General features: G+C 42.2%; 1 protein-coding gene across 3 annotated transcripts in view; it reads right to left on the reverse strand.

Moving 5' to 3' along the window:
- Positions 1-25,855, reverse strand: part of tmem63c (transmembrane protein 63C) — a 59,797-nt gene that overhangs the window by 24,427 nt on the left and 9,515 nt on the right. For 2 of the 3 annotated variants that reach the window (XM_064328816.1, XM_064328801.1), the window contains exon 3: positions 2,606-2,853. In XM_064328816.1, the coding sequence (XP_064184886.1) occupies positions 2,606-2,812 (207 nt within the window). In that variant the 5' untranslated portion in view covers positions 2,813-2,853. Of the gene's footprint in view, positions 1-2,605; positions 2,854-10,985; positions 11,136-25,855 lie in introns of all 3 variants that reach the window. The other variant, XM_064328806.1, reaches the window with a different exon arrangement.

Here is a 25,855-nt window from a genome sequence, read left to right on the forward strand (position 1 = left end):
TCTGTTGCCAAAGCAACCAATGCACAAGGTACTATGCAAAATAACAACAACAACAACAACAACAAAAACAAGAACAATAATAATAATAATAATAATAATAATAATAACAATAATAATAACAATAATAATAATAATAGCAGGTCCAAAAATGGTCTATATTTTATTCAGCTTTTAAAAATAGTACGCTAACGCATTTTGATGGGTGTAATTTATTCTACTTCGATACAATACGTGTGGAGTTACCCTATGTAAAAAGGTGACCATCTTCCCAAATGATTCACAACAGTTGCATTTCAGCTTGATAATTACTAGAACATTAGAGCATCCACATGTAGAACACACCCACACAAGTGCACGCACATGCGCACACGCATACACACACACACACACACGTACATACATGCACACACATACACGCACACAGTATAACATGGACAGTAATAAACATGTAAATAATTTAATAGGATTTGAAGATTTATGTGCCTTTGTGTATACTCACAATGTCCCTCAGGCAATAGCAAACCTGCCACATACAGCATATTCTCTCTCTCTCTCTCCCTCTCTCTCTCTCCCTCTCACTCCCACACACAGAGGTAAATATCGGCTCACATTCATTAGCCATAATGTGATCTGTCGGGGACGCGGTGGCATAGACACAGCTGGGGCCAGTCTCCTGTCCTGCTGGACCGTTAGAGGGGAGATCTTAAATGGAGCATGCATCTCTGCTCAATCAGTTCCCCATTTAGACAGTTGCACTGCCATTGGCTGTTAACTATGTTTGCCACATGTATGGCGCATGTGTCTGAGTGCTGGATTTGAAATCGTTCTTATAAGAATTTTTAGTACACTACGTTCCGCAGCTGTACACTGCTAATAACTGCACACCTGCACACAGAAAATTATTGGCATATGGCAGAGTGTGTAATTAGCAGGGAACCTACGGAGCAAAGCAAGACTTTTTTTTTTTTTAAAGGACCATGACATCAAACAGACTGTGACATTCAGCAAGCTGATGTGAAATATTATGAAACACGCATTGTGGTGTAGCCCAGCCCCGCATGCTGTTATTCTTAACACCACCGTAATGATATAGCTATGACCGAAAAACAATAAGAAAACAGCAGTGATAAAGAGCCATTTCTTTGCTAAGAGTGTTAAGTCGTTGTCATGGAAACTAAGAGGGAGCGGTCAATGTGTATACACTGACTAAAGGACGGTCAGGATGGCAACCAAAGGTGTGGGTTTCACACAGGCTAGAGCAGCAGGATAGCACGCAGTAACTTCAGCCTCCGTGAGGAAAACTGGAAATCAATAACAGAAATGTTGCTACATTCACAGCCATTCATTTGTTGTCCCACCCTTTAATGACACATATGCTTGTGTACAATTCACAACAACAGTTTTTCAATATTTGCCAAAAATTGTTATTGTAAAATGCACACCATAGAAACTGTGTTGTCTGATAAAACATGAATACACATTTGAGTTCTGGTTTCATATAGAACAATTCTGTCCTTACGGTAGCATTATCTACAGTTGCAGTTGCTCACAACCTTGAACTTAGCTTCGCTGTTTGCCATTCAACTGTTCTTTATTCCACTTCAACACACAGCACCCCGTCCCTATAATTATGGCCCAGACCGGTTGCTATACAATGACAAATCAGCGTCTGTAGCTAGGGGTCCCAGCTCCAAGGTCTGCCATTTAGCCCTGAAGAGCTCCACACGGCCCGGTTGACCTTCACTGAGCAACAAGGTGCTCAATTAACACACACAGGTGGACCCAGAGCGAGATTAAATCCTCCGCCTTTGAGCTTCGGTCAAGGCCAATTACCAAAGCCGTACGTCTGCGGTGTTCGTGAAAGTGGCCCTCTCTGTCTTTTAATCCCCGCTACGGCGTAGACACCTATCATCCGCCGGGAGTTTTTATTCATTTACTCCGCAAAACGATACGATCTGAACAGCGTTGCTTCCCCCCCCTCCGCTGCTATCTTTGACTTTGATGTGCAATTAAGATGGGTTTGTTGTTCTAAGCCAATTAAAAAGATTAATAAAAAGGCAAACATGTTCGAGAGGTGGCGCCGCAATCAAGGTGAAGGGTACACATACGACAGGCTGAAGACAATCCCCTTCCAGAACTCTGCACAATACACACGCAGAGAACAAAGAGACAGGGAATGAGTTGGCAGTGAAATTGGCTTATGCTAATGGGACGGGGACTGAATTTCTCCATCCTAACCAAATTAAAAGCATGCGGCCAGGTTCTGCTCGCATTTAAGCGAGACAGACTAGAACTCCAGCGAGCACAAAGCCCCTAGGGAGTAATCAAACCCCAGCAGGAAAGGACGACTGTTTTGTGCTCGAGTAAAAAAGCCCTATGACAACAAAAAAAGCGTTCTGAAAAAAGAAAAGAATAACTACAGGCATTCACACAGAAGTTCAAGCAAAGGAAAAGTGACAAGTAAAATAAAACAAACCTGAAAGTGTGTTAGACTAAAGCTGAGGCTGGAGAGAGAAAAAGCAGACGGGGGAGGGGGGGGGGGGTTGGGTGAAGGAGAGATGAGGGAGATGAAGGGATGAAGAGGTGGTGCTGTGTAAACGCTCACCAGCCACAGAATGAAGTTGAGGGCGAGGACCGTGGGCACGCCCCCGAAGGGCAGGCCCTGCAGCACGCTGCTGCGCGAGTGGGACCTGTAGCATCGCTCCGCCGTCCCGTTGTCCGCCCCAAGTGTGTCCAGAAAGCTGAGGACGTCCAGCTCCGTGTCCCTCGCCCCGCTGGGGATCCCCGCCCCCGACAGCTCCGAGCCTGCCATGGGTTCTCCTCTGCTCCCGGGCTCAAGTCATACAGCCATCACTGAAGAGAACGAGATCATTTAACCGGTTAGTGACATCAATATATCAATGAATGAAGATGGACCCCTGAACATCGGCATGTAGGGTTTCTCTGTGAGACACACTCTTTTTAATGACGCACCTACGCCAATCACAAGCAACACGTCCTACGGTGCCAGCGGAGCATTTTGGCAAACATTTCCAGCCGGTAATCTCCAAAGCTTACAGTAATAGCGCTCACGAGCTGATAGTATCGCAGGGGCTGACCGTTAAAAATGAAGCGGCGGAGGACAGATCAGGTAAGCCGACGGTATCAATCCCATGAGCAGACAGTATCAGGCTGATGAGCCAACAGCTTCAATAGAATAAACAGTATCAATCCCACGAGCCCACGGTATCAATGTCAGAAACAAACTGCACAATGCAACAGCATCAATGCCATTAACAGGTGGTATCAATCCCATGGGCCTTCAGTGTCAAATCATAAGAGTAGAGAGTACAAGAGGTATCAATCGTGAGCAGGCTGCGTAATTTACTACTGAAAAGTATTCTTAAAAAGAGCCAACAATACTAAGCACATTAACAAATGACAACAAAAAGATGACTTGATTATGAATAATTGTTATGATTATTCATTAACATCTTTCTCTTTTCGGATAGCTCTGTTAACACTGTTTTAATTATGACTGACATGCTCAAATTGCACACTTCATACACCTTGAAAAGTTTCACATTTATTTGATTTTGTAGCAATGACTTTCATTACCACTGGAAGGGACTGCCGTTTAAGGGCAGTGAGAATCCAAAGGGAATACACCAGACAGAGCTGTTTTCATGCTGGGCTGTGCTCCTCATTACTTATTAATCACAGTCATCAGATTTTCAGTAAATCAGCCCCAGACAGCGTTTGCAGCAGGGGCCTGAAATTAGCCTTCTTTTCCTGGCATTTAAAAGGATTGGCTAGTGATGTAATCTTCAGATAAAATCTGTTAGAAGAGTTAACTGAATGAAGCAAAATTAACCCGAGAAAAATGACTATGGCAATACAAATCACATACAACAACATTTCGACCCCAAGCGTAGCAAATCACAGCACAAATGAACAACAGCCTTTATGCACTGCAAAAATCCAGCCTATGTGATTTGAGTTATCTATTTTCTGTCTGTTTTTTTTAGTATAAAGTAGTCCAAGCATACACTTGCCGTTATCTCGTGGAGCGCCATTGCAACATGAAGAAACCATTGGGCCTTCTAAAGCTAGGGTATGTTGCTGCCCATCCACCAATACTCCAATGCTTTCATTCTGAGTACAGTATATTGCAGGCCATTGTTTGGATGACACTACTCTGGTTGTTCTTGTTGTCCACTACAAATATGTCAAAAAGTCAATCAAAATGAGTTAACTCCTTTTCCAAATAACCAATGAACTGTACAGTGCTGGCCACCAACATGACACACTTAACACAACTTGAACATGATCACTCGCATTTTCAATCATTTTCAAGGATTTGAGTATTGTTCTGAATACGCTATTAGTTGTTTAGTGTCTTGGATGGATTACACTGGTGAGTGCTATTATGTCCCCTTACAATTAGCGGCTTTGTCCAAGTGTTTATCTCACCTCCTTGGCAAACAGCCCTAACATGCATTCGCTCAGCACACAGTTCAAGCAATGGCCACAATGCACCTTCATAAAACAGAGGCCGATATTAAGTTCTCCTTTGCCTTTGTTTGTCAGGATAATGTGTTGGGATGGGTTTCTTTTATGAGGCCTGTTGCCATGGTTATCCCCATTATTTCTACTCCCTTCATATTTGCTCACCTGAGAGCTTAGTAATGCATTCTAAACAATTCGGATTTCAGTCTTCACAAACCAATGCCTTCCTGGAAGTCTGGCATCTGTTCGTCAAGGCTTTCTCGTTGTGTAATTCAACCCTCATGCATAAACACAAACAATCTGAACAATCCGTGAATTGAGCGGTCAATTTGACTTGATTTAACCAAAGCAGACCACTAAGCCTGAAGCTACATCAGAAAACAAGTGTCCACCGGGACAATGTCTGATGATAATCTAATATTACTTCCATTTACAGAACCACGTTAATGTTGGATAGGGACTTCACTGACTGCAAGAATGCACTTTCCAGACAGGGTAGCATGAGATGTGATTGAACAGAACTGCCCAGGCCTACTTTGCCTTCACAATGATCTGGTCTGAATAACAGAACACTTATATTGGTTTCTGTTCAAACCATCTGTAGTGGTCAAAACGGGAGCTGTCCTAGGTCCTGACAGCCAGCGATAACAGAATCAGTGACTGCACGCAGAGCTTGCCCATCCACTTTAAGCTTAATTCAAGAAGGCAAACAGGCATGAAACTCAATTAACAGGACATGGCCCACAACACTAAGAGGGTTTAAATGGCTTAACTACAGAGCTGAAGTGTATTGTTTCTCAATAGAGTCAACAACCAGCCATTCATTGCTCCTAGTGGCCTGTTGACACATCACATCTCCTTTTGGTGAATGGCTGAGATGTGGCCCACTGAGCAAGCCTGGCACGGACACCAAGCTCTTCTGACAGATAGGCTGCGGTTGTGCTTTCAGGGACAGGTAATACTTGGAGCTGGCCTCCATTAAAAAAACATACCTGCATGTCCAAACTGAATATTACTCAACTTGCTATGCCTTAAATCCCTTCTTGCATTTGCCAATGAATACACTTGCTTTGATGGCTTAGCTCTCAGCTATTTCCACAAGCAGAAACATCAACAAGCAGCTCTTGTTTGCAAAGCTGCAGTGAATGTGCTGCCCCACTAAAACAAACACAGAGGATGCTAAAGAGAATGACCTCTGATTTATAAAGGTGGATCCAAGCATGGACGATTACTTAAAGTGTAAGGATCAGAACTCATTACAAAACTACAGAATTACAAAAACTGAAATACACTAGCCAAATAGAAGAAGTTGTCCAATTTTATGATTCACAACATTAAAAAAACATAAAGGCAAGAAATAAGCCCTAAAAGATCAATTTTATTTTGACTTGTGATCTACTTTTCCAATGGCCAGCACAACGTGATCTACCATTACATTACATTACATTACATTATAGGCATTTAGCAGACGCTCTTATCCAGAGCGACGTACAACAAGTGCATAGGTTTCATGATGTAGAGGCGCAAAAGAAACACTAGAGTAAAGTAAGGATCGTAGTGCCAGAAGTGACCACATCGATCAGGACTCCAACCCTGTAGAGTAAGCTTGTTCAGCAAGCAAGAATCCTACCAAGTACAAACTAGCACTGGAATCACACCTAATCATACAAAAACAATCCTGCCAGATACACTAACATAATCAAATTATCCTAGCTAGATACAGTGAGCTGAACTATAGGCTAGAGAGGGGTGGGGAGAGGTGCAGCCTGAAGAGATGAGTCTTCAGTCTGCGTTTGAAAGTGGTGAGATTCTCTGCTGTTCTGACCGTCACGGGGAGGTCATTCCACCAGCGAGGGGCCAGGACAGACAGCAGACGGGAGCGGGAAGTGCAGACGCGGAGAGGGGGAGGTGCCAAGCCTCCAGAGGTGGCCGAACGGAGAGGTCTGGCTGGTGTGTAGGGTCTGATGATCCTCTGAATGTACCCTGGATGTACCCTGAATGTACCCTGAATCTACCCTACCAACCAGCATATTGGCAGTATTAGTTCATATAAGTTTAGGGTTAGACTCATCAGAGTCAGTGTCATCTCAGTCACTGATAATGTCCTTTTACTCAGTCAGATATTTCAATGCTGTCCTTTTCTGTAATCTTTTTAACCTAAAGGTATAATGGCAGAGCTCTTTCTCTTCCGCTTATTGCATCACACATCACATAAGTAATTTTCCTGCGTGACTTCGGGTGTTTCCATCAGGAGTGATAATTTGTCGAATCTGAAGCCATACTAACAACAATTTCAGCTAAATTTAATGAAAAACTTGTAGACGAAAATTGGTCTAATATCTTTCGGGGATGCCATTATGTGGTGCTTACCCTTTTAAAATGATGGATAATTACTCTGTGTCAAAGCCAGTCTTTTTCCTTGTAGTAAGTATTACTACACAGTGGCTGGCCCTGAGCTCTCTACTCTGGTTAAATAATATTTAATGCACAGTTATAGGTCTCCATTATGGCAGGAACACCTTTAATAGGTGCAACTAAGACTAACCTACATTGATTCACAGGCAGGGCTTAACCTAAAGGTTGTGGGTTCGATTCCCAGGTGGGGCATTGCTGTTGTACCCTTGAGCAAGATACTTAACCTGATTTGCTGAATAAGCGTGTCTGCTAAACTCAAAATGTAATTGTAGCCACATTGGCAGAAAATGTAATAAGCATTAACCAAATGAGTGCGATGTGAGTGACAGTTTGCTTGGACAGGATACCTGAACTATAGTAGATGCAAACACAAGTAAGAAACAGTCATTGGACCAAGCATTGATCATTGACTCAAAGCACATTTCTGGATACTTGTCTCCTTGGCTTGAGGTAGTCCAACCAGATGCTGGCAACACAAATTATTTGGCCTCCTGACAGACCGTTAAATCTTCCCCCAACAAACATTAAATGCATAGCTGGCATTACCAGTCTGCTTTTGGCACCACATGGGCACCCTTCCTTTTCAGTGTACAGAAGCATGGAGGACCGTTTCCCCTGACCAGTGTATAATACAAGTTAAGGATTTTCTGTTCCCGTGGAAACATGACTAACATCACACAGAAGCTTGCAGTTACATGGCAGATAGTGACAGTTCATCATACAGACCCACCCAAACCCAACCTGGAGCATCAGAGATTCTGTGCTTTGATGATAAGGCCAGAGGGCAGTTTCCCCATGAAGCTGGCCCAGCTTAGGAGAATAAACAAGTGGGGGTGTCAGGGTGCATCAGGGTGCAAAGTCACACGCAGAATCGAAAGATTCTGCTCACCCGTGATTAGAAAACACAAGACCCAATCAATGAATACCGCAACATCGATCATAGGTGCTCCACCCCGACTCACCAGCAAAGCCGCTGCTTCAGTAGTTCACAGCCTGCAGAGACGTCTACAAGCTTACACCCATGCAGAGATCAATGAAGCCTGACGCATGAACAGAACACAAACTGCATTCTTGTAGTGGTGAGAGATTTCACACAAGCTGTGAGTGAGCCTGTCTTATCCATTACTTTCATGAGCTTTTGAAAACTGACTTCCACGTAAAGTTCTCAGCACCGGAGAGAAAATGACATTAAAAAATTCCATCTGCATTAAAACACCACAGCGCAGCACTCAGAATCTGCATCGAGCAACAGGTAGCCAGCAATATGTCACCGAGACTGCTCCCCTTGCATTGCTTTATTGCTCTGGCTCTAACGAGAATGCGCTCTTTCCTCTCTCCTTTAATTATCATTAGTGCATTTGCTGAAAGGCCCCTGGCCAGACGTAGAAGGCCCAGAATTCTGGGAACAATTTTATGTGGTCAGTTTTTAATTGGTTTATTTTTTTAATGCACAAGCAAAAGTAAATAAATAAATAATAGCTAGTGACAGAGAGAGAGAGAGAGAGAGAGACTCAACCCCCCCCCCCCCACGCCCTAAAATATATTCTCCTAAGACTGCAATTCATTTTTGTCCCCTTTAGGGGACATAACTCTCTTAATCTCAATGACCATATATTCTACTATGCTGAAACCTGCATGAGAAGGGACATAATACAAATAATATTTTTTAAAATATTTTTACTGCAGCATGTTTTTGTCATCCATCCACTTGTATTATGTAAATAAATTAATATGCTTAAATGTTTTATCTGCCTGGTCTCTAGAGGATATAAACAAAACAAAATAAAAATGCCTTCCCACACCCACCTCAGCCCAGCAACCACTGATAACCACTATTAAGTATACATCTATTGTTGATGAGAATTTATTCACAAAACAGCATCAGACTAAAATAAAACTTTTAAAAAAGTTATTCTCCATGCATCCTAAAAATTTTAATTACATCTCGGCAGTTTAACAGAGATTAGTCGCTATTAGGAAAGGGCCAAGAGTATGCTTAGGGCAAAAGGAACAGTGGGGTAAGGAATTAAGCCCCAAGTGATAAAACTAGGTGTCGGGTATGATATGTAGGCAAAATTGTAATGAATCATCTTAATTGTTTTGGATTTCCGGATAACAAAGATATATTCTGCTACACTCTCTCTCTGTGAATCTCATTAGAAAGTGGTACAAGATCTGTAGTGTGTTTATTGATAAAGACTTGAGTAATGGTTTTACAGTATGAGTGCATTTAACAGATTAACATCTTAGGGACCAAGCCCCTGGTTTTGTATTTAGCGTGTAATAATTTGTGAAAAGAGCATACTGATGACACCATCTAACGTTGATATTGGAAAGGCTTTCAGCTGAACCCCAAACGGTATAATTATAGAGCCAAATCTTAATTTTGACTATTTCAGGGAAATATTTGGGCAAATTAAGACCTCAAGTCTAGGGGAGTGAACCAAATTTTGTTAGAAGGTATGCCAAGCAACATGTGCTTTAGTGTAAAGCCATATTGACAAAAGACAGGACACATGGCCTAAATTTAATTTTAGAATCAGAAGGCCTAGAATTAACTAAATATTTTGTTTTGGTGAGGCCAAGATATTCATAAAACATCATCAGTGTTCAAATGGAAATAAAATGCCATGTATAGAGATAGGGTCTTGATAAGTTGATTGTCTAACAGTCAGAACAGTTGGTTCAAGAGAGAGGGCATACGACACAGGGGAGAGAGGCCAGCCCTGCCATAGCTTTAAGAAACGCTAAATGCTGGAGAACAGATGTTACAAGTTGAGACCATTACAAAAAAATGAATTATGATACTTTCACTACTGTTATAACCATGCTCCAAAGTGTGATGTAATATGGACCCATTTGATATAATTGCCATTCTAGGCAATCATATGCCTTCTCACATCAGCTGATAGAATAGTGAGAACATCTGTGAACACTGAAATAGTGAAATTCTGTTAATTGTTCTTCAGATTGCTTTTTGAAGGCTCCATTTTGAAGCGACATCATATTAAAGCACCACTGACCAGCACACGACCAATTGTCAAGCTCCAAAATATCATTTTTTAATTAGACAGTGATAGTAGTAAGTGGTCAAAACCTTGAACTGATTCAAATGACGCTTAATAAGAAGTCTGTCAGAGAGAATGATCTATGTCGAGAAGAAAAGAAAGTGAATTCTCAAGTAGAAGGGTTCATTTGCCTCCATAAGTCAATAACCCAATGCTAAGCTGAGGGTGCAATTCTGTTGTCCCAGAACAATCCACACTGTATAAAAATCAACCCCAATGATTAATCGAACCTCAGACAAGTCAAGGATTAATGGTGCTAATTTGTTATAAAGGTTTTATTGTAAGAATTTGGTGCATAGACTGACACAAGTGCTACTCTTTATTTTACTACTAGCAATGAAATTCTACCATCTTTGCCCCCTCCAGTACACAAATTTGTGAATTGTAATATACATCTTACAGCTATTGCAACTCTATACTTTTCTCTAAGAAGAAGATGCAATGAGATGAAAATGTTTATGAGCGAGTCTGTGTGTGTCATGTTTTAGGAGGTTTCTTGTAGGGTTCTTTAAATCTATGGTTAGGTTTACATTTTTCAGCCATTGTTCAGCCATGGTTCAAAGAGGAAAATATCTTAGCCAAAAAAAACACAAAAATTGAGATTGACCAATAAAAATTTATCAATATTCACCAACCCATAACAACTTAATATACACTGCAACTATGGTGAAACCTCCCCCACTACCATCCACCCATTTGCACTTTAATACATTTTCTTTTTTGCTGTGGTACTGATAATGCTGGTAAATGAATTGATGTTCTCACTCACAGAGACAACCACAGCATTTGCTAGGCATATGAGCTTACATCTCTTATTGATATTATTAAACTTAAAGCAGATTATAGTAATCATACACAAAAAACAATCTTAAAATCATTACCACATCTGGGAAAAAAATTTAAGGGAAAAAGAAAATAATAAATTCTCAAATCCAGAAAATTTTAGAAATGTATCTACCATCATTGACAGAACATGCACATTCTTAAGGCTACATTCTCAAACATAATACATACCACTGAGCATATGCTGGGAATGGTGTGGGAGTTCTAGGAATGTTGATGATGTCACTTCCTGTGCAACACAGGCACATTGAATGTCCTCACAGAAATGTGTTGCTCCAGTCCTCTGCAGATGGACAACTAATGGGATGACAGCATGTTCCCCTGCCGGCACAAGTGGGCGAGTTCGGGAATCAGTTTCAGCCAGTCTGGCTCGCATAATCTTTAGTGAATGACTTACCCCTTTAACCCATTCCACCAGTTAGAAAAGAGCAAGGTACGCATGGCCATGGAATATGGTTGCTTTTAAAAGAAATGGTGCTGGAAGTATTACAGCCATGCCATACAGGAATACATGCACAACTTTCTCTAATATGAACAGCAGATGGTGGCACAGAAGGTCACTCTTGCTTTACTGGTTCCTACTTTGGAAATAACATCAAATAGTACTGAGAAGCAGGCAACTACAAAAAAAAAACCAAAGGACACCAGTTACATATAATCATGATGGCCATGTTTCACATTAGCAAGAAAATGCAATTTAAACCCGGCTCTTAGCCAGATAAACATTTGTCCAGTCATCATTATGAAAATATATGCCACCATTGTTACCATCCATGTTGGCCATAACAATAACACATTGTTCTACTTTCAAAAGTCACAAGAAAGTCTTGGACCCTTGGCAGGCCGGTTGAATTAATTAAAAGTGATTGCATGTTGTGAAATCTTTCTGTGAGGTCACTGTTGTACAGTATAATGTCGTTCCTCTGCCTGGCAAGACTTTGCATAAATGCAGCAATTTTTGGAAAACAGTTGACCTCAGATGGGTAATTCCATCATATTAATTTCCATCTGTGAGACCATGTAGTAATTCTGGACCACCGCAGCAGATTTGACTCTAATGTTCAATTCACTGGACAATTTCGCAGGGATGCTAAATATGTAAGGTCTCAGTGGTTAATTAATTTAATGTATCAGCTCTTTCTTTCCCCCTGAAAGCAGAATAACCTCTACAATCTGTAATCTGAAATTGAGTGATAGCGTTTCTTATGCTCCAAATGTACACAGAATTTACCGCACACAGCACCTCCTCCTAATGGACCATTAACATCTGGTCTATCTGGATCACACTGCCAAAGGTAAACACAAGCCTCATGAGCCAACTGCTGTCAATATGTCACAGACGAGCAGTGTTCTGTTAAATCATTCAACACATTAGCAGGGAATGTGTTTTTCTGAAATTCACCATGAAAAACCAGAGCCCACCAAAATCAAGGATTACAAAAGCTGTCTGGTTTTTGTAACAATAATCTCAACTACCTTGTGCAGCATGATGAGTTTTTTTCCGTAAAAAAACATGCTGAAAACACTTAGCATATAATAAATGGAAATTTGTAATTATGTGATGAATCAAATTTGTTACCATTAAACCATCTCTCAAAAATATACCAACGACTGCTAATTCAAATAATAGACTGTTAACATAGATGTTCACAGAATGGGTGATTAGTGCTAAACCTGTTGACAACAACTGGAAAACCATGTAGCAGTGTCATAATCCAGGACTGATAAGCAACGGAGGTACAGATTATAAATATCCATAAATATCTGAGAGTTATTTATAATGCCTACCAGTTTCAGATGTTTATGATATTACATTTCATCTCCCTGCCTTCCCTCTCGGGAACCTATCAGAGAGTTATCTTAATGTAGCATTAACATTCATATGGGTAACAATTAAGTTTTGCAGTCGCATGCATTACCACCGAAAAGGGTAGATAACACAAATGGCTTTTTGTAAGCTTAATGGACCGCTGCATGACGGTTCCATTCCTCACAATATACCAACAATGCCAGGAGCCAATCACAGCACAGTAATAAACACTTAAATGGTAGGCCTTTTATGACCTCAGTGGATAGAGACTTTTGATAAGAAGTCTCAGTGCCAGCCCTGAAGCCAACATTGTGAATTCAAAGTGTGTGTCTAAATCAGCTGCTACAGCATTAAGCATGTCTTTTAAAAGGAAAAGAACTGAAATTCCAAGACCTCAAAATAAAATTGCCAAGCATGAAGCACCTAGTGTTCCACAGTATAGATAGAACACAGCATAAATAACAGACACAGACATTGGCAAACAGTCTTGTTTTATATGTGGCACACATTGGCTGTGTCGCTTCTGCTAATAGACAGAAGATTCATTCAGCGGTTATCCACTAGAAAGAACAATGGCTACTTCAATATAGCAGCTTTCCCACATACTTAGTATCTCAGGATAACTGAAAAAATACCACCTTGCCAGATCTCACCTTGGCTCCCATGGTCTGGAGTCAAATTCTATTCATAGCACCCAGTACATGATGCCATAAAATATTTTATATAGTAGTGTTATATATGTTGTTCTTACATGACATAGTTAGGCACACTGTGTTAGTACGATACCAGATATCTTGCTCTTAAGAATAATAATTGTATTTTATGTGTAAGCTAATGCTAATTACTGTTGCAGACATTTTAGCACTAGTTTCCAAATTTTTATTAGTCATTGTGTTACTGATGTTACCCTGCCCATGTGCTTTTATCTCTTGCAATATACCTACATGAGGGGCTTGTAAATAAATATATGAATGAATGAATAAATAAATAATACCCCTTTATTAGCCTGTGATTTCTCATGGGTAGTGTAGCTGAGAGTGACTCAGTTGTTGTGAACCATTTTCTCTAACGAGGTCAAACGATGACATTCAGCAACCTGCCATGAGACTCCTTAACCAAAATTTGTTTATGAGAATTGTGATTTTTGGATTGTGTGCCTATTACAGAATTAGATTAAAGAAGAAGTTTTTGGGGTGGGCATTTTGGGGATGTACACTGATGGATTCCTATTAACCCTGGAAGAATAGAGAAGTTCCAGAGCCGAGGAGATGGAGGCTGGGAGGACGAAGGTTGGGGAAATAGCCGTTATGTGTCCAGCCGTACTGGTCGATTCCGCTGCTGATACTGCCCTGTTTTAGTCTACATCATAGCCTAAATACAAACTGAAACCAAGTTTTCGCATCACAGCAAGAAGTAAAGTGCTGTTGTCTACTCATGAAGTAAAAATTGAACAAATTTTATTTGTATAACAAAAGTTTACATAATTTCTACATGCTTGTCTTATCATTTATAACAGAACTGCCTTGATATTGACACATAGTGGCCATGTGACTCTTTTACATATTTGCATGTATATTTGCATTGCCTCTCTGGCACATGTATGCTGTGTCAATAATTTTATGTTGCCATAATCTTAGCATCAGGCCAACACATGCTTGTTTTAAGCTACTATAATTGGCAAATATGACCCAATATTTTATTTGCATTTCTATATTTTTTGAACTCTGTGAATATCACCCCACTGCTTTGGAAACTTTGTAATGCAAAAATGCTATATCCCTGGGCACACTGTGCAGACAACTGCAGATTCGATCTGTTCCCTGGCCTTGGTAACCGCGGCAACGTGTTTGCTCCACAGCAGAGCAGCAGCGTGGCATGTCTAATGACAGTGCAGGAGGCTTCTGCGGCCGACGGACCGTTGCTTACACGGGGTCGCGTCCAAAGTCTCGCTGAGAGAAACACTCCAGGCATATTGTGCTTGAATAGCTCCGCCCACACAGGAGTTTAGGAGTGCGCTGCCCTGCCGCTAACATGAAAGTGAGGGAAAATTGCAGTTGAGGTGGGGGGGGGAGAGGGGGAGGGGAGGTGGGAAAGAACACATCTGTTGTGTGCTGCTTCCCCTCCAGGGCAGCTCTGCGTGAAAAATGGCGCTCGACACGTGGCCTGAAAAGACAAGATCGGCTATCACCCAAGCTGGGAATACGCAGCACTGACACTGGCTCAAAAACTGACAAAAGATACCATGGAAACCAAGGCGAAGCAGAAAGTCTACCCTGAGTTCAAGGCAAAAGGAAAATTAACTAATGGTTGAAATGAGTGGTGGAGGCAAAGCAAACAGTCAAGATTTCCTTCAGTGCCATCTTCACGGAACTCTCCGGATAAACATGTCTGAAATCATCCTCAACCTGCAAGAAAAATGTTTTGACAGTAACTGCCGACAAAATGGAATTTGCAGCACGGAGGAAGTGAGTCTTTCGCTTCTGATGTGCACCTGAAAGAATCTAGGTCTGCGCTGCCGTAGCTGCTACAGATCAAAGGCCAGTGAAGCAGAGTGGTTACCCTGGTGCCGGACAGCACCCTTGGCTCTGACAGCAACTTTGGACAGATGGAAGCGGCGCAGACCAAGGATAAACCTCCGGCCCCAAAGTGCCAGCGTTGCCGCAGCGACAGCACTTCGTTCTTGGCACCGATTCGGGGCTCTCGGTGATATACGGTCATCTGCCTTTGACTGCTAATAAAGCCTGAGCTGTAAATCAAGCGTCTCAGGTGTTATTGCAGCACGCGCCCAGAGAGAGGCTTTTGTCTGAATTATAGAGAGATCAGGGAGTTCAGCCGGAAAATAGGTACCTGTACAGGCACATAGACCTGGATACAGTGTCCTTTACCGTACGTCTCCATATACTAATAAACGCTCTCCAACCCAGCACCACAAGTTATTCTCGGTGGCCAAATATCCATTAGTTCAATCGCATAGATAATCCTGGAATTACTCAACCAAGAATTTGACACAGTATTCTTCAAAGAGTATAATGAAGTAAAGCATAATTATAACAGATACATTAACGACAATGTAAAAAGACCAAACAATTATACCAATGCAGAACAGACTCACAAAATTGCACTGCTAAAGTGTGGTCAACAGCACCCGTGCTCTGGACAGTAAAACTTATTTCCCATAAGACCCTATACCTGTATTAATGTTCCTCATTATTAGTTCCAGTCAAAGGAGCAGCCTCAAAGGTATCATTGCCTTGAATCCAAATAATGGTGGGCAAAGCTGAGAAAAGCAGCAGTGGAAGCAAAGTTGTTAAGCATTAAAAGAAAAAGTCACGTCTTTGAAAATGCTCTGGTAAAAATAGGCCCTTACTGAACTGACAGCTTTTCGTCGGGAAAGCTGGAAGAACATGAAAGTTTTATTTATGAGAGATTCCCCTGGGGAGACACATTTAAAAGCTAGACCGTGAGAAGCATGAGCTCTTCACTTTCTGTCACACTACTACCCAATCTCCAGGATCCCTTGGGATTCAGGTGTTGAAGTTAGCAATAGGGACACAGTGGAGTTGAGCCAATAACAAGAGAGCACAGCTATGCTGAGACTCCTAGGACAAACACAGCTCTCTGTAAGACCACACATATGTTTCTTCCCCAGTTTGAGAAATGTTTTTATTAATTTTATTTCTTTGCTGAAGATCCCCACCCCTGTTCCACATGAAAAACAAGCTGAAAAAAATGCACTGCATTGATTATCTCTGTGCTTGACTAGGAATCCTGTTTGTGTGACACAGTGCTTAGGGCCTCCTGTGGAACAATATGCAGGCATGAACAGGCCTTGTCATCACTGAAAGCATGCATATTCAACACCTATTACCAAAGACATCTTACTGAAGCTTGCCCTTTCAACGAATCGGCCAGCGATACCGGCACAAAATCTGCCCTTTCAATGAGTAGAATTCAATTACAGACCGAGATCCAATTTTTGGCAGTTCAGAACTTCAGTCTGAGAACTGAAGAACTGAGTCACGAATACCATTTCCTCATTGGTGTAAAGATGGTGATGTACTGTTTGCCAGGGTTCCAGCACTGAAACTCTCCTACACGAGTGAGAAATAAGCACAGTGGCCAGATCTGAAGCTCAGCCTCCGGGTCTGTAATATGCACTTGCAGAGACATCCTGTGAATAGTGACCTGCCAGCAGAACAAATGGCCCTGAATTAAGAGCTCAGATGCCACTCAGAGCCTCTCTCAAATCCTTCCCTGGGGTAAACGCGCTTTCCTCCCCGCGGCTCCTGCCCTGCCTCCCCCCCCTCCCTCCCTGGAGGGAGTGTTGAGTTTCTCCTCTTCCCTGTATGTATGAATGGGAGTGCTTCCCTGGCCTTCGTGGGCAGAATGAATGGGCCGGACCCTGCTGCCTCCCACCCCCCCCCCCCCCACTTGCAGCAGTCTGCACCACAGCACCACCAGCTACGGAGCAGCAAGGCTGGGCCTTCCAGCATCAGCACAGCAGTCACGCCTCAGCCCCCATGACTCAGCAAAACCGCAGCAATCGCCCTTCTGCTAGGAGCCAGCGCCGTCTCTGCTCTCTATCCCTGTTACTTGCCCTCATACACATACACAGGAAGAAGATCCAATATTTACATACACTCACGCACATCACTTCCCTGACATTCTCATAAATGCATTAGGCTACTCTTCCATTGCCACTCTCACTCACGCTCGCATATATACTGTGCATGCAAACAAAATATATAGCAAAAAACACATGCACTCATGCAGAGTGCACACAAATACTATACTCTCTCTCTCTCTCTCTCTTAGTCTTCACACACACATACACACACACCTCCAGTAACTGAGGCACTGGGTTACCTGTTGTGTTAATATTTACTTGCCATTCGTTTTGTGCCTCCCTGACTCCTTCTGCCCACTGTTTCCATGCCAAACTGCTCAACTCCACACCCAGCCCCCCCAGACCGCAGTCAATATTGAACAATTAACTACAAATGACCGAGACAGAAGCCACGTCTGTCTGGACACAAATAGCCCAGATGGGTTCCCTTCAGGTGCAGTAACTGTCCTGTAGCTGTGGAGTTGTGGCTACTGGTCTAAATAAGGTCAAGGCTTTTTCGGCCATAAACAGAGAGGCACAGAGTTGATGCCACCTGAGTTTCTGCTGAGGTTTGGGGGACATATAAGCGGAGTGAAATGCAGCAGAGTTCTCAGGCCAGCTCATTAACTTAGCTCACCAGAGAAGCAGCTGAGGGAGCAGTGTCTGCACTCACTGGGACACGGGAGAAGCTACAGTGAGCATCAAGAGAGTCCAAACAGTCTCAAAAGAGCTTCAGGTGAGCCTGAAGAGTAACAGAAGAATTCTGAAAAAAAAGCCCTCAATGTGCTCAATTAGCTTTCATGTGGGCCCGGCCATCGTTGGCTTTAACACAAACGTGTTTCCAAAAAATAAAGTTTGCCTTTGATTATGCATTCATTATAACCACAACTGCAGCACTGTGCTTCCACACCAAAATTGTGCAAGTTCATTTGATTTTTGTGTGGGATTGTAGGTGGTTCTCATATGCTCACCAGATGGTTTTCTCAGTAGGGTAGAAAACAAGGAATATGGCGGAATCTGCACTCAGTCAGGCGATTACGCAGAAGGGAAAAGGAATACAGTGGATGGCAACTGCATGTTTTTTGAAATTGCAAAAAAAGAAAAAAAGAAAAGCATTGGGCGAGAAGCGGGAATAAGGATGACAGGTTGTCATCCATCACAGGGCACACACACCATTCTCTCACACGTTCTTACCTAGGGGCAATTCAGGCTGTCCAATTAACCCAACATGCATGTCTTTGGACTGTGAGAGGAAACCGGAGGCGATTTATGTCATTTGTTTCCCCCATTTTACGGCTAAGAGAGACTGTACTCCGCATCTCGATTCCATACTTTGGTTCAAGAAGATGAATAGGACTACTAGAAAATGTTCTGCCACACGTGAATTCAAGACACCGATCTGCAGTGATTTTCATAGTTTTTTTTCAACTATTTGAGCAACTTTTACTTGGTCATTAAACATACCCCAAACCACAACTTTTATATCTGTCGAGTTGTTGTGTTTTTCTTTGTACTGTAGCTTTGCAGTGCTATTTGCTTCATTTTTATTGCCATCACTGATAGTTTTTTAACCATTTAATAATTTTCCACGTGTTCTCAATGACTAACTAGAATTTCCAGGTTTTCTGGGACGCGTTTTAACGTTTGAGTATATATAGGAATAGGTATTAACCCCAAGCAATCACCAGGCTGGAAGCTGCAGGGCAGTAGCTACCAGAAAGCTAATAATATTAACTGGTAATAAGCAATTCATCTAACCAATTATTTCCCAAAATGAACCAAAAGATGATTGAATGTGTTTTTCACTATTTTCGCACATTTAGAGACAGTGACTAGTCATACTCACCACTCTAGTTTGCCAACTGAGTGGCATAACTGCCGCAGTGCACACGGCAAATCTGGTGCCAACAAAGCTGTTCTAATGCTAACAAGCCGTAATGCCTGCTCATTTCTATCCGGTCCAAATGTGCATGGTGGGTCAAGGTACTACCTCTCCCATTGAGGTAAGATCTTGTGACCATTTTATTATTTCTGATGCCAATTGACTGGAGGAGCAAGCAACACAGTGGAAAGGGGATTAGGGTTTTACCGGTGTTCTCAGCCATATTTAGAAGAATACTTTTGACTCGTATAATCAAAGATCATCAAGCATGCATATTAGAAAAGACAATAATTAGAAATTTTTAAAATGTTCATTTTATATCTGAGAGAGGCCAAAAATAAAAAAAATCTGAGTTTGAATGTGCATGAGGCCTCTGATCTTTGTGCATCCAAGCGAGATACATCCTGGCCAACACGTGGAGAGTCCGTCAATACAGTAAACTGAAGTGGACTTTTCCCTTCCAGAATTATCATCAGGCACTGATGATTCCATTTTCCGTCTTCTTCATAACCATTCTCTGACAGGCTTCAGCTCCAAGGAGTCTGTTTTTCACACCATAAATGCAACATGATCACAGCTGTGCATTGCAAGCATTGTCCACATAAGTTTTGTTCGCTTGCTGTGGTCACAGTGGCTGAAATAAAACAGTGGATTCAACAGAGAGATGCATCAGCCAATGTGCTCATTGTATGACCCAACACAAGAGCCTCCACATTCTTCTTCTTCCCCCACCCACACAGGAAGATTGAGATTCTGAAAAAAGAAAAGAAATGCACTCTTTTCTGCGAACCTACTGCCATACAGACAGAGAACACAATGCCGGAACAACAGGGCAGTAATGTCCTCTGCAGTTTTTTACGTGCTCTGTTGTAAATGGGAGACCGCTGCAATTATGGATTATTTTGCAATCAAAGCTGCCACCGGGGAAGGTTTTAGCAGAGAACAGTGCGCACCACAGGCTGCCTTACTGGGCTGTTCAGAAACTCTGGAACCACACTGGAACACCCACGCTGAAGACAAACAGGAACAGAAGGTGAAGGAGGGCTGTGCGGCGCACACGCAATGCAGGGTGCGCTACATGAGCCGGGCGCAACCATGACATCCCCAGCAACAGAAAAAGAAAAAACAGAAATGCCAGATTACATGTCTGATTGGTCTGCCGTTCTTGTAGGTAGGTCAAGGCTAGTCCATGGAAAACGGGCCGTGGAGATGGGGGTCACACTATTAAAACCAACAGACAGTGCCCCTTACTAACACCAATGAATATCAAGTGTTTTGTGAGTCACATAAGAATCAGTCATTTTCATGAAGGCGATTTTACTGGATGGGGGGACATCTGTGTTGCAATGCCCTTGGAGGGCTGTTTTGTGGTCATCTCAGAATGGTGTTGTCTTGCATCCAGCAATGGCTTTGCAGGTTTAGTGAGGCCTAAACTAAACCATCCACCTGCTGCTGTTTTTTCATACCTGACATATGGAGGGAAGCTAGTTCAGGCAGGGGAACTCGCTTAGTTGCTAGGCAATGGTAGGCGTCATCACTCTCAGATGGCTGTCTCTATTTCCAGTAATGTAAAGACGTGTTCTGTGGCCTTCCAGTGGTTGCAACAGTCTACTTAAACTAGTATTTCAGTTAGTCACGTGATTAGTTAGCCAGTAGTGTTTTTCTTCATCTGGCAGGGTAGCTGGTCTACACCTGCTCTGCTTGCTGCTGCTCTGGTCTAGGTGCTGGGTGTAGGTGCAGTTCCTCCCAGCTGGATTAAAAAGCCAAGACTGTTTTGAATACGGTTAATAAAATGGCCATTAAAACATATTTTCCTCAAATTCTCACATTCTCATGAATTTACTACTCAACTATTAAAACTGCTAAATTCATATCTGGCCAACAGTTTCCAGGTTACCTTTTCAGCATGAGGGAGAATTAATGAACCACGTGACCTGCACCAGGGTTTAAACCAAATGCACTGTGGATGAGTACAAACAGAAATCAAGCCATGCCACAGATCACATAATGCTCAGCAAGTCTTTCTTATTGGTAATGTAACCCCTACACTATGCTCCATTACATTTCCTTATGTACTACAGAGACTAATAACCTGTGACCAAAAATACAAAGGAGATTCCAAGACAACTTCCTTCTGCCACTGTAGTGAAGACCTGAATCAAGTTCACAAATCATTTGCAGTGAAACTTATATTTAAATTACATTTAAATGATTGAAATCAAATATTTGTGTTAAATAGTTTCAATTTAATTGCATGAATTAAGCATACATTCACATGGCTTCAAAACTAGCTTAAAAATTAATGTCAAACCCAGCTATTTCTTTCACATGTAGTTTTTCACATGGCATTAATTACACTATCACAGACAAATTCCTGTGCATAATTCATGCATGAAAAGTAGAAGTAGTATTTATACATAAATAATGCAAACCAGAAACCACGAATGAAAAGGATTTCTACCCAGTAAAAGTGTCAGGCAGCTCCCAGATTCATGACCCAACTGGGCAGACATGACACCACACGGAACCCTGAATGGCAAGAAATGAACCATAAATTACACCCGAGTATTCATCAACTCAGCGGCTGCATCTTGTCGACTGTCGCTCTTTGAGATAAAAAAAAAACAAAAAAACATTCTCAGCAAAATCCAAGACCATGGGTAATTACCATAAATAAAACAGTTGTCAGGCTGTGGGTATTGTTTTTGCAGTTCAGTGCACAGGCAGTGATCCATATGTGGTTTTACATTCTCTCTCCCTCTGGCACTGGTTTGAGTTGCTCAAGTAGCTTGTTTGCCAGAAAGTGGATTGGGAAAGAATGTTGGTGTTCACCACTTCAGCTCCCCTCTGATGCACCAAGCTCATCAATATGCATGAGTTTCCACACCGCCCCGCCTACCATATCCTTATTACCAAAGGCATAATTACCCAGTGGGGATGCTAAAGAGATAAAAGTAAGTCACCATCCATTAGGCATTATCAGAGACGGTGATTAGCAATGATACGCTAGCCGAATAAACAAACATACTGTAGCAAGGCAGAGGTGTCTTTGCGGCGGAAGTTCTCTTTTAGAACAGACGAATGGAGCCGCTGCTTTTTGGATAAATAACTTCAAGAAGATTTACACGGTGATGCAGTTTCAGAAGAGATATTCATAAAGTACGTGCAGAGGTATTTTATATGATGCAATCTTTCATAAGAAAGTGTCTGCTCCCACAGCAGCACAGCCTTCTGATGTGCTCTCTCTACTCCTCCACTCCTTCCTCACACCTGATCCATACTCTTCCCATTCCTCACACATCCCTCCATTACTCTCCCTCCTCACACCCCTGTGCTCTCCTGTCGCTAACATCCTTTATGATGCTCCGGGTCCTCACATTCCTTCTACTGCCTCTTGCGTCTTCACCTCATCCCAACGATACTGTCCTTTCTCAGCACCTTCATCATCTCCCTTCCCCCTGCGCCTTATCTGTTCTCAGTCTGGGCAAAGGGCTGATGCTGGTGGGAGAGTCGAAAGCAGACGTTATCTAGCCCGGTTTTCTAGCATGCCATTCAGACGAGCACAATGCCGCCACCATTGTCAGGCCCGATCCCCTGTACTTATCTGCAAAGGGCAGGGCTCATCCTAGAACACAATTGAGGATTAGACACCAAATTACAAAGCTCCCAACGTGAAAGCCGGCCATTGGGGGCAGTGGAACATGAATTTTAAAAACATCATTCATTTGAGATATTCATTTGAGCACCGTACTCTGCACTACCGAAAATAGATTCCCATTTAAATTACTGGCAGTTTGCAGACCCTCTTATCCAGAGTGATGCACAGTGCAATCACAGATGCAAATATTAGAGATTGAAGTGCAGGGATTGAAAGTATAAGAGAGACAGTAAGTGCAAAAAGTGCAGGCTCCACTGACATCTACTACCCTATTAAATGAAGTCATGCAAACAAGAACAAAACTACCCTAATGAGCAATGAATTATAATAAACAAATGACTAAAATAACAACAGCCTCTGGAAACAAAAAAAAGAACACCTAATCAGTAGCAATGGGGTTCAGATAACAGTCACACGAGATTCATGAGATAATATATAAAAAGTTTATATAAAAGTTCATAATAAATATTAGGGTATGGTATCAGAATAATTATTTTCTTTTAGTTGTGCATCGCAAAATAATTCAATTTGTATTGAAATGACTTTCAATAGCCATCTTTGCCATTATTCAAGTGCACAGTTCCTCAATCTTTTAAAAAAGAACAGTTTATTCTTAAATTTATTATGCAACTTAATGTAACTGGTCTACCAATTGTTCAGACAATAATGCAACAAACAACTGAATCCTTTCAAGTGCAACTTCAAGGTAACCCATATGACAGAAAAATCTGGCAAATATATTACGTTTGAATAGCTTATGTTAAAGTCAGGATTACAGAAATAGTTGTTTATCTATATCCATAACAAGGGACTCCCCCATAGGGCACAAGAATCACACTTGAAATTGTATTATGACATCATACTGTTGTCAGTTATTGGAATCGTTCGAGTACTTCTCTGGGAATAAAGCTGATGCATCATTCGTATGTGTGGAAACAGAGAAGCCACTCTGGCCTGTGGGTAAGAGTGGCCACAGGTTCTGCTGAGTGGGTCTCGGATAAAGACAAGGCCTCTCCATCTGTTTGCACCAGCCAGAGGGGCCCTGGGGACACATGGGGATGGCCAATAGGAAGGGGCGGGGCCGCAACACATGCTCAGTCTGGCAGTCAGGCATGTCCCTTTTCCAGACTCTGCCAGCACCAGACAGAGAGGAAACTCAAAGTGATGTCCACAGCCAGTTTACCTGCACTCCCCCTTCATTTCATAATCTCTATTAAGGCTGCCACCTCTGAGTGCTCCAGGGTCTGACTATGAACCCTGAGTTCAATCACGATGAAACCAGCATGCATCTAGTCAGCAAATGCCTGATTGTGGATACCTTCATTACCCTCCTCCTCCTACCATAATGTCAATAGCCTCTCCCACTAATGCTAGCAGATCTGCTGAGAGAGCCGTTTACGGGCCAAGGTGGCATCATTCCTCTGAAGCACTCGCCAGAGGTTAGATGAGCCATGACCAGAGTAGCAGCAGCCCTGAGTTTGCCTGTTAAATAAATGGAGCACCTGCTTTTAGATCGGCTACGCATAATCAGCTCGCAAGGCGAGGCACAGCTTAGCCCATCTGCTGTGAGCGGTGTTAAGGATCAGAGGCCCAGGTTGACTGCTCAAACAGCAGCACATACTACTGACCTGCATATGGCCACTGCCACCCGGAAACAGTAGAGTGATAAAGAGGACACTGCCTTTCTCCCATGGTCACACTGTCAGTTACACAATTGGTCACTACTACTGAGTCATTTACATGGTTTAAACTGCTATCTGACCAGTTCACACAAGCATATACTGTTGCAATTAACCAAGTTTACACACGTTTACACGGCTACATTCCAACCAGGTTACATGGGTTTACACTGCTAGAGTCTGACAAGTTTACATTAGTTCACATTGCTGCCAAGTCAGTCATTAAATAAGTTCACACAGCTACAACTGCTATAATTACAAGTTTACATAAGTTTGCACATGTTCACCCTGATAAATTTGGACCAGTTTCACATTGCTACAATCTGACAAGTTAACATGAGATTATACTGGTCCCAACTGATTAAGTTACAAGAGTTTATACTTAATACTGCTATAATTTGACAGGTTTAATTTGTTTACACTGCTGAAATCTGACTTGTTTATATGACAATATAACAGTCACAATCTCTCTAAACTGTGTAAAAGAATAAAATTACCGAAGATTTGTAAAAGACTCATTGTCACATTTAAAGATTTCTGTTTTTGTTTTCCAGCTTTAATTTTTGGCATCATGAATGTGCTTCAGTCAATTTTCATGATCACCTGCTAAGAACGTTTCTTTTGACGTTTCAAGGAATTTAAATTATATGTTCTGTCCACGCACGTGCCGTTGCCACCAATTACTCCACAGTACTCAAAATGAATTAGGAAACGGCGTCAACCAAACCAAGACGAGCAAAGACAGCCAACTGCCCCCTGTCAAAAAGCATCTGATACACTGTGGAATGGAGGAGTTAATGAGAGACAGAAATGAAACTAATAAGGTGGCTGTGAAAGTGATGGGGACGGTAAACATGTCAAATCAGTGCCCACTCCTCGGGCTCCAGAAGTGTCAGAGGGAATCTCTCTGAGCAGCACGGATCAGTCCGATAGAGCGGGAGAATATCAGAGGCCAGAGGACCGGAGCTGGCTAAGGGAGTGAGGCCTCGCTCGGGACTGAGTAGCGCTGGCCATGATGCACCCTGGTCAGTTTTATGCCTGGAGGGGGTGGGGGTTGGACGGGAATTACTACGCGATACAGCAAAGCAGGGGTGTCTCCAAGTGTCTGAACACTGCTAGGCTAATTTTATTACTCATCTGAAATCAGGTGATCACGTGGCTATCTTTTAAAACCAAACAATTCCTTGCCCCTGATACAGAGGTGTATATTCGTACATACTGTAGCACTGGTTTAATCTTCTGGATTTACTGTCCAATTCAGTTCTTTAGCATTACAGTTAATACGTTTGTGTTAATACAGAACAGACACTGCACTGTGCGCCTCTAAGATTAGAACTGTCCCTGATCTAAATAGTACAAACAATATGAAAATATTTCAAATTAATGCCTATTTGACTTCACCGTAT

Source organism: Anguilla rostrata, chromosome 1 (assembly GCF_018555375.3).
Source record: "Anguilla rostrata isolate EN2019 chromosome 1, ASM1855537v3, whole genome shotgun sequence".
Taxonomy (NCBI): domain Eukaryota; kingdom Metazoa; phylum Chordata; class Actinopteri; order Anguilliformes; family Anguillidae; genus Anguilla; species Anguilla rostrata.